Genomic DNA, 10,508 nt, shown 5'->3' on the forward strand with positions numbered 1-10,508 from the left:
CCATAAAGAATTGAAGGGTACCAAATTTAAAAGGACCACGTTCTTCACACGTGTGGCCCTAAACACCAGGAGACACCTACTGACCTGTTTGACTCATTTCAATCGGTGGAGGGCTCTGCATTTCTTCAAGAGAATGGGGAACTTCGTTTTAGCACAGAGTGACAGCACTCACCCATTTAGATGGCAATTCTAAGGGGACATATTTCAGACACTCCTAAAACCCAAAGTTGGTTATAAAGAACTCACCCGTTTGAGATCCTTCAGGCGGTTGTACTCCTCCGCCACTCCCTGCAATGCAACAGAAAGCCATTAATATTTAGTTTGATAATTGGCCATTCTGAGACCCCCTGTATTGTCAATAACTGCCAATGGATTACATCAAGAAAAATTTATTGGCATGTGATCAAATTGTATAAAACTACAACGGAGACAGCACTACAGAAGAGCACAGAATTATATTTGATGTCCTGTCTGAACATTTTCACAACAAGCCTCTTCCATTTTGGCCAGCACTCATGAAATGATGAAGTTAGATCTTCTGTGTGTGTGTGTGTGCACATTCATAAGACAATGGAGTTTCAGGGTCAGTCACTCTCGTTTTTTGTCAATTCTTGATTGTCTACAGCCGATGTCACATTGTGTGACTTGTAGTCATTGGGTACGTCAGACTTGTCGACTGCCCTAGCTGATCTCGTTGCTGTACTGTGTTAAATGGAAATCGCTGAACATGTGACATTTAGCAACTTGTGTGAGTGTGAGAGGGAGCTCAGCTGACATCACCAAGAAGGGCTCCACTTGTAGTGTACAGAAGCAGCATTTGCTTGGCTAAGGCCACGACTTTTGTCTCAGCTCAGGTTGCTTAGAGGCTATTTGTGAGGGCTGTTGTAATGTAAATGTTGCAGGTTTGCAGAGGGCCACTGGCAGGTACCACAGCACAAGTCTGCAAACCGAGATCACTCAATGGTGAGAAACCACACACTTGGTGTAGTCGTCAGGATCTGCACTATGGAGCGATGGAGTGTAGTGCATTATGGCACAGGATTGTGGGGAGCAAATTAGAAGGAGAGCTTGGTCAAATACAATACAATACAATTTATTTTTTGCATAGCCCAAAATCACACAAGAAGTACCGCAATGGGCTTTAACAGGCCCTGCCTCTTGACAGCCCCCCAGCCTTGACTCTCTAAGAAGACAACGGAAAAACTCCCAAAAAAAACCTTGTAGGGAAAAAATGGAAGAAACCTTGGGAAAGGCAGTTCAAAGAAAGACCCCTTTCCAGGCAGGTTGGACATGAAGTGGGTGTCAAAGAGAAGGGGGTCAATACAATACAATACAATACACAGAACAGAACAAATCCTCAATAGAGTATAAAAATAAAAATATTACAAGTACAGAGCAGAAGTTAACTTTTGATGATATCACATAATAGGATTTGGATTTGTTCAGAATGCTGGAGACCTCGGCCATCAAGCTGCCTCCCCCTATTGGCCATTCCACAGCTGAGACAGCCAATCTGATGAAAGGATCCCATTACCCCACGATACCTGTGATCCTCCATCAGAGATGACTTTACTTTAGGCAGGCAAAACAACTTGGCAGGTGGGCCATGGCACCAAGTGCCACATTTGTATACAGAGAAGAGAAACAGAATAGGTGAGGGTTAGTAACAAATTATAATTGTCATGTTACTTCTGTTTTAGTGCTAATGACTAACAACAGAGACGCAGTCTGCACAGTTAATCAGCAGCTCTAGTCAGGGTGTGCTAAACTGAAGTCGTGAGTCTTCAGCAGGGATTTGAAAGCTGAGACCGAAGGGGCATCTCTTATAGTAGCAGGCAGACCAGTCCACAGTTTAGGGGGTCATGTAACTAAAAGCTCAACCTCCCACTGTTATTTTATTAATTTTTGGAATCATAAGCAGACTGGCATCTCGAGATCTTAATGTGCGCTCTGGTTTGTAAGTCATGATAAATTCAGACAAGTAAGCCGGACCTCGGCCATTTAAGGCTTTATATGTTAAAAGGAGGATTTTGAAATCTGCCCTAAACTTAACCGGGAGCCAGTGTAAGGATTTGAGAACTGGAGTTATGTGTTCGTATTTCTTGTTCTTGTAATAATTCTTGCAGCAGCATTTTGGATTAACTGGAGGTCGAAAAAAGAACAGTTTGAACATCCAGCGAACACCGCATTGCAGTAGTCAATCCTACTAGAAATAAATGCACAAATTAATTTTTCAGAATGCTGTTTATTTAGAAAGTGCCATAATTTCCCAACATTTTTAAAATGGAAGAAACTTGACTTGGACAAATTTGTAATGCGAGCTTTAAATTACATACTAGCGTCAAAGATAACTCCTAGATTGTGGGCTGATTCAGTAAAATTAATGGGGATGACAAAATATTGGTCAAAGTCACCAGGAAGCGTTCAGCTAGGAGTGTTGAGAAGCAGCATCTGCTCGGCCAACGCTGTGATGGTCCTATCAGCTCAAGCTGAGAACAGATTGCGTCTGAAGGCTGTTGTGATGCAGACGTTGCAGGGTTGTGGCTTGCCGCTAGCATTACAACAATGCAAATCTGCAAACTGAGATGGCTCGTGATGTAACTTCATAGTAAAACAAATGTACATTTAAAACATATTTTATAACAGGAAAAGATATGAATTGGGAGGAGAGATATAATTGGATACAATACCGCATTAGATTTGTAGCATAATTTGAACAACCTGAAACTGAAAAATCACAACATGTGGGACAAAATGAGTGCGCCGGTTATCAACATGCGGTTTAAATTTAGTTACATCTGCAGCTAACCAGAAAACTCAGATTCAAGGAAGTTAACACTAACTTTGTTTTTCTTGAAAGTCTCGGGTCTTCCTGACATTGTTTAAAGAAAAGAAACAAAGTCACAAATGTACTAAGAGGCTGACTGGGTGAAAGGTTAAACACACACACACACACACACAAAATGAGGAGTCTGAAGTTAAACTCCTCTTGGTCAGTTCAGCGTCATGGGAGATGGTGCCGAGACCAGCAGCAAGGAGGGAAACATACCTGGATGGAGTGCCAGTCTATTACAGGGCACACTCACTCACTCACTCACACACCCAACCAACACTTACCTATGAACAAATTCTCAACTGCCAGCTAACTTTAGATGTGAGAGGAAAACTGAATATATATAACAAACAGTAATCATAAAACATGTCAGCAAAGTGTGTCACATTCTGTGTCTTGTAGGTAGTTTTTAGTAGCAGTTAGCTATCAGATTTATAGTTTTGACCTTCTTGGCTTATCTGGGGGGTTCAAGGTCTTGAGAGTGCCCAATTCGGACCACAATATACACCCAGATGAGCCCCCTTCCTGATCTGAGGAGTTTGAAATGACAGTCTCATCAGGGTACATAGGAGGAAGGTTCTCTGAAAGTGCTAGATGGACCCCCCCCAATGAAAGTCAGGGTCTCTGATTACCATTAGGGATGTTTGAAATGATTCCCAAAAAATTAAATTTGCGAGAATTTGATAAACCACCAAGTGAAATTTGCACCTTTACCCTATATACACTAATAATGCCAATTATTTATGGACACCCGATCATCACACCTGTATGAGCTTGTTAGACTTCCCATTCTAAAACCAAGGGCATTCATACAAAGTAGCAACCCTCCCAAAAATTTTGCAACTACAGCAATTACATTTGACATGGCTTCCAACGTAAGGTCGTGTAGAGTGACATCGGCGTCGTAAAATTCAACCGTTTATTTCTGACAGGATTGACTACTGCAATGCGGTGTTCAATGGCCGCTCAAGTCGTTCTTTATGCAGTTTTCAGTTCATTCAAATTGCTAATGCAAGAATTATTACACAAACCTGAAAATACAAACATATAACTTCCATTCTCAGGTCCTAACACTGGCGCCCGGTTAGGTTTAGAACCGACTTCAAAATCCTCTTTTTAACTCATAAACCCTTAAATGGCCAAGACCCTGCTTACATATCTGATCTTCTCATTACTTACAACCCAAGTACACAATAAGATCTCAAGATTCTGGCCTGCTCATGATTCCAAGGATTAATAAAATAACAGTGGGAGGTCGAGCTTCTAGTTACAGGGCCCCAAAGCTCTGGAATATTCTGCCTGCTACTATATGAGATGCTCCTTCAATCTCAGGCTGAAGGCTCACAATGTTAGTTTGGCATACCCCGCCTAGAGCTGCCTATTTGCTGTGTGTACTGAATTTCTGTTTGTACTTTTGTACAGAAATATAAGTATTATGACATGAATAAGCCGCAAGTAACCCACCTCTACGCCATTTCTCTTCTCTGTATCTGGATGGGGAAATTGGTGCCAATGCCCTACTGCCAGGCTGCTCTCCTACATACTGAAAAATCATCTCAGATAAAAGAGCTGGAATCATCAGAATTCTCTCATCGTATTGGAGGGCCAACACAGACTCCATTACAGAAAGCCCAGGAGGGGGTAGGTGGCCAGTTGGCGGAGGTCTCTAGGACTGTGCCTTGGTCTTTGATTTTCTCTTTTATATTTTAGTCTCCTCCATTGTCAGTTGGCCATGATTCATCACTTCATTAATGGACAGATACTGTTGTTTTCCTTCATTAATTCCTTCGTTATTGTTGTTTTCTACTTTGTTCTTTATATGTTTTAGCAAATCTGCATATATATATGTACCTGTAGTATCCAAACTTGTATTTAACTGAGATCTGTTCACAGCGCTCTGTGTCTTCACTCAGTAAGGCTATACAAAAATTAGTTGTATATTGTATATAATATATAAAATGAAAACAGCCCTTACCATGTTGCCACAAAACAATTAAGTAAGCAAGTAAAGGCAGAAGAACATTAAAGAATTGAAAAATGCTGTCACTAAGCAGCATGGCGGACAAAGACTACATTCTCACCTGGTACTGGATGGTACCATCTTGAAGAAGGTCGAGCTGCTTGCTTAACTGGTTGATCTGGTCATTGATGTCATCCATCTCAGCACACATCTTCTTGTACTCCTTGAGGTCCGAGTCGAACTCGCGCTTGTACTCCTGCCTCTTCACATCAGACCTTAGCGGGGGATAGAGGCTGCAGTGGAAGAGAGACCAGTTATTCAAAACCTCAACCATGGACATCCAAGCATGCTACCTCTTCTTCTTCTTCCTCCATAGTCATCAACAAGTAGACACAGCTCGCTGCTCCCCGTTTTAAATCTCACAGCTACGATGACTGAGTGATTATTCCTCAACCCCTTCCTTCAAGTTCCTAAAGTCCCACCCCCCCAGGAGGCCCCACCTCCTAATCACGCAGTCATCGTGAAGTTTAATTTCACAAGATATGCTAAAAGGCAGGCAAGGCAGGCCAGGCAGGTGACATATAGCGTAATCTCTCTACCTGAAAGAGATTGCTGGTGGAAATCCATAGGATGCCATCCTATCACATTGTGCATTATAAGGGGAGTGCATCAGAGACCCCCTCCGGCACAGGAAGTGGGCCGAAAAATCAATGGACGAGTTGCAAATGTGAATAAAATGTTGTTACTGGTGCTGTGTGGGCTCTCAGTTGTCCAGCATTATGATGAGAGTGTAAGAGCTGATGTAAGCCTGAAACAACTGGAAACTATGCCTGTGAAAATATAAGCTGCAAAATATGCATTTGAAGTAACACTCCGTCAAAAGGACTGCCATTGAGAGAGCTGATAATGAAGAGCAACTGGAGATGCGGATTTCAGTGCTCAAAACACCCGAATCAGCAAATCTGAACAACGACACCAGTAAAGCACAGACGAGGCTGCACAACATCCACCTTCTGATTGCACGTCTATACGAATGACTAAAGGAAGTTAATATGACTGTCTAATTAGAAATGCAAACATGCTAAACCAGAATATAGCCACAGCGTTTTAACATGTGGTACACACATAGATCACAATCCTTATCTAAACTCTGTTTGCCACTGTTATGTCATATAATGACGCAATAGTCAAAACAGACAGAAAAATATCATAGCAGACAGACACACTTCTTAAATACGTGTAGCTGTGGTTGTCTATGTGTGTGTGTGTGTGTCTCTGTCTGTCTCCTCTGTCATTAGAACGTGCAAAGTCATCATTAATCTTCAGTTTCCCTTGTGCTGCTAAGCTCCTGAATGGATAACAGCAGTTTTAGGTTTTTCTCTCAGCGTCAAGTCTTTTATTCAGTTTCTTTTGCGCTCTCCCAGAACCCCAACAGTTTAGTTTTAGTGCATAGACTTAAGCATTAAGAGAATGGATGTTTAAGGAAGAAGCCCTGTGCAGTGCCAGATTTCGCCACTAGTCACTACACACTTTTTCATGGGTTGTCTCCAGATGCGTATTCTTATTTGAGAATCACGTCTGGCCTCGTGAGACCAGTAAGGGGTAAACAGAATCTTCTATTATCTACGTGAAACTGACACTCTATTCAAATTAATAAAGAACTCATTAACTTAATACTTCTAGCTCTTATAATGTATACCTCTCCTCCATAATCTAATACCCTTCTGCTTATACTTTATTTTTTATTATGACTTTAGCCTTCTTTTGATTTACTTTGGCCTTCTTGGCTTTCTTTGGTTTCAGGGTCTGCTCCTGAGTGCCCCCACAGGCCATAGTATGCATCACACCATCCAAACAGAATATCCACTTGCTAGATCTTTTAGGCAGCATGGTGATCTACGCAAATATGTACAATGGTGCCAGTCACCTGTACCAGTCTTCCTGGTTAAGCTCATCCCCGGTATCCATTCCAGTTGTATAGTCGGTTTCATACTGGGATTCATCCAGTTCAGGGTTTTTCCGTCGTCTCTTCCCGCGTTTCGCTGCAGGGCGGCGCACTCCTTCCTGATCTGAGGGGCTGGAGGTGATGGTCTCACCAGGGTATTCGGGAGGTGGGTCTTTAGGAGTGCTGGTTGGATCCCTGAAGGAAGAAAATGAAAGAGACAAAGAATCTATGGTTACAGTCAAGTTCAAAATATGCTATTGTGCCTTACACTTGACGGCACTTTCTCAAATGTAGTGCAGGAATTTTTGTAGCCTTTCCTAGATCTGTGCCTTGATACTGTCCCGTCTCTAAGCTCTGCAGATAATTTCTTCAATATCATTGGTTGGTTTTTGTTCAACTGTGGGACCTCCTATAGACAAGTGTGTGCCCCGCCTATTGGACAGAACACAGGTGGGCTCTAAGCAAGGTAGGGAAAGATCTAGGTGATGACCAATAGAATAAGACGCACCCGAGTCAAAGTGTCAGAGTAAAGGATCGGAATTCTCATCTCAATGGGATATTTCAGTTTTTTTTTTATTTTTAAGTAATATATGATCAATAGAATGGGATGCACCCGAGTCTAATTAAAAGTATCATAAGAAAAGGCTCGGAATACTTGTGTCAGGAGTGGGATTTTTCAGTTTTTTTTAAATGTGTGATAAATTCTCAAAAATTTCTAAAATCTTGTTTTCACTTTGTCATTCTGGGGTCATTGAGTATTGCTTGATGAGGAAAAATTGAATTAAAATTAATTTTAGCATAACGCTCCAACTCAGCAAAATGTGTAAAAACTGACTACTTTCTATATGTATAGCTTGGCTTAGTGGGACAGATGGGATTTCCTTTGATTTTTGTCTTTTTTCTTTTTAAGATTAGTCCCTATAATTCTCCCTTATACTTGTTTTTTAAATAAAACCGCTGTTTTGTTATTTGTGAGCGGAGTTCTTCACTATACTTGGGCATGAAGCATCCTCTAGGAGGCGCTCTTTAACAAATGTGAATATTAGATAAAGTCGTTAATCATCCATAAAGGTTAAAAAAATCAAATGTATGTTTTTATTATATAATGGTAATAATAACAGCAGGTGACTACTCAAAATAATAAATGTGAAGAGGACCCGGGATCGAAGCCGCAACCTTTTGATTGAGAAGCAGCCGTTCTTACCTCTACACTAGCCATGCAATTGGTATTTTAGTTTCGGTTTTTACATATTGACAGCAACATGTAAACTGAACGATTTAATTTTCTTTGGTTATATTCTTGAATAAAAGCGCACTTGTTTTGTTATAACTTTTGTGAAAATGTTTATTTGATACTAGGGTTTGAAACAAGACAGTGAGGAGGGCCCAGTCCGGCTCCGCACTCCTAACGTCACTCTTCCCCATCCTCTCGGCCCGCAGCTTGTCTCTCGGATTAGCGCATATATATCTATCCTGCAAGCAAACTGTGATTCTTAGCGTGATGACAGAAGTCGCAAAATCAACTGGAATGTTCAAGCAAATTATAGAAAAAAAAAAAAAATAATGATCTAAATCCATTAAGTAGTTTTCTCGTTTGCTAGCTAAGTGGATGTAATATACGCCCCGAGGCTGCTGCGTGAGTGAGGAGGGCCCCGCCCACCGCGTCTCTCTCGGTTTCAAGCAAATAAATTGGTACCGCAAGCGAACTATGATACTTAGTGTGATGAGAGAGGTCAGAAAATCAACTGGAATGTTCAAGCAAATTATAGAAAAAAAACCTGATCTAAATCTGTTAAGTTGTTGTCTCGTTCGCTAGCTAAGCGGAGGTAAGATACGCCCCGAGGCTGGCGTGTGAGTGAGGAGGGCCCCGCCCCCTCCCCTTGGCCAGCTGCGTGTCTCTCGGATTCGCACAAATAAATCGGGACTGCAAGCGAACTACAATACTTTGCATGATGATAGAAGTTGCAAGATCAACCAGAATGCTCAAGCAAATTACAGAAGAAAAACGGATATAAATCCGTTAAGTAGTTCTCTCATGAAAAGCGGACAGACATACAGACAGATGTTGGATTTTAGATATAGATATATATATATATATATATATATATATATATATATATATATGTATAGAGATTTGGACATCAGTCTTCACACATTATACACATCACGTCAGCAGTTTTTCAATTTTTACTATAACATGAAAAACGTTTCTGTTTTAGTTATGTGTTCAACATTTCTCGCCTCACATTACCGGTCATCCTACATTGACATAGATCGTTGTAGACACGCAACCCACATGTATGTATTCCAAATAATGATTTATTATTTGCCCTCTGCAACTAAGGGCACCTCACACCCAAGATACACAGCCTTGAGCTCTGAGAATTTAGCGTCTCATTTTAGCTGCGTTAGTTGGTTGGGGGCCGGGGTTTTGTGTTGAGATAGCAGGCGGCTTGCGGCTTGTACCGATGGACATATTTGCAAAACAAAGATGCTGACGGAGAGGTGCAAAGGAATTTAAGGTGGACCGGCATTGCGACTTTTTTCACAGGCTTCAGGGATTCTAGTGTTAAACCATCCTGAAGGTATCCCTAACCTTAACCCTAACTCTAAACCTGTGCCTTGAGCATAGGAAAGGAGCTATATAAATAAAATGTATTATTATTATTATTAAACCTAATTTTAACTTTTTCACTATTTTAACTATTTTTATTTTCCATTGGTTCAAATCCCACTGCTGACACTAGTGTGAGCATGAGCAAATCACTTGACCTGCCTGTCATCCAACTGGACAAACAAAAGAAATGTAATCAATTGTATCTTACATATAATAATAATATTATTAGAATTATAATTAGAATTAGAAGGAGAAGAATAGGAAGAGGAATTATAATTAGAAGAAGAATTATAATAATAATAATAAGTCACAACCCAGGACTGACAACATATTCACACACAGAATGCGGCTCCTACAACACACACCCAAAGCCAGTTTCTAATTTCTTACTCACACATTGTCGGTGTAGGTATCTGAACTGAAGTAGCTGCTTGGGTTGGTCGGGTAGGAGGTGGCGCTCTTGAGCAAGTCGACTGGTGAAGTTGGCTTCTCCGAGTAGACCAAGGTGGCCGTCTCCGCACGGGTGCTTGGGTCGACATTGTTCACCTGCAGTGTGAGCATAACAAAAGGATTTAGTGGAAAGAAACCTTAGAAACTATCACCACTAAATAACATTCATAACCCAATGGTTAGTGCCGCTGTCTCAACACTCCATGAACCTGGGGTTCACCTTCCAACTCAGACACCATTATAATCCTTAATTTAACTACATAAACTGTGCCATTATGAGAAAGAAACATCTAAAGTTTTCAAGTAGTTGATATAAAGTGACAATGCACTGCATGTTGGTCTGACATGCATGTAAGAATTTCACTGTGTAACAATCCACCTTCTTTTGTACTGTATAAGGGAATGAGGAAAATAGCTACTGGGCTGGGACCCACCACAATCACATGCAGTCATGTGAAGAAACGAGCCCACCCTTGGCTCAAATAGCTGGTGTTGCCTTCTCTAATCCACATTTGCTAAAACTGTCCCTCAGCCTCTGACATCGACTGACAGAAAGCTCTTCCCACTTTTCTATGCAGAGTTCATATACTGTAGCTGTGTGATGTTTGAGGGTTTCTTACATGCACAGCCCATTTCAAATCACGACCCCCCCCCAAACTCATCTCAACTCATTCAGATCTAGGTTTTGATTTGGGTCATTTCA

General features: G+C 41.1%; 1 protein-coding gene across 1 annotated transcript; it reads right to left on the bottom strand.

Annotated features, from left to right (window-relative positions):
• Window positions 1–48: 48 nt before the first annotated feature.
• Window positions 49–9,901, bottom strand: LOC120522300 (occludin-like; the record flags this gene model as incomplete). Its single annotated transcript, XM_039743336.1, has 4 exons — window positions 49–288; window positions 4,915–5,086; window positions 6,721–6,933; window positions 9,750–9,901. Coding segments are annotated over 4 exons (594 nt in total), but the record flags the coding sequence as incomplete, so codon positions are not given.
• Window positions 9,902–10,508: the final 607 nt, after the last annotated feature.

Source organism: Polypterus senegalus, unplaced genomic scaffold (genome assembly GCF_016835505.1).
Source record: "Polypterus senegalus isolate Bchr_013 unplaced genomic scaffold, ASM1683550v1 scaffold_179, whole genome shotgun sequence".
NCBI lineage: Eukaryota > Metazoa > Chordata > Cladistia > Polypteriformes > Polypteridae > Polypterus > Polypterus senegalus.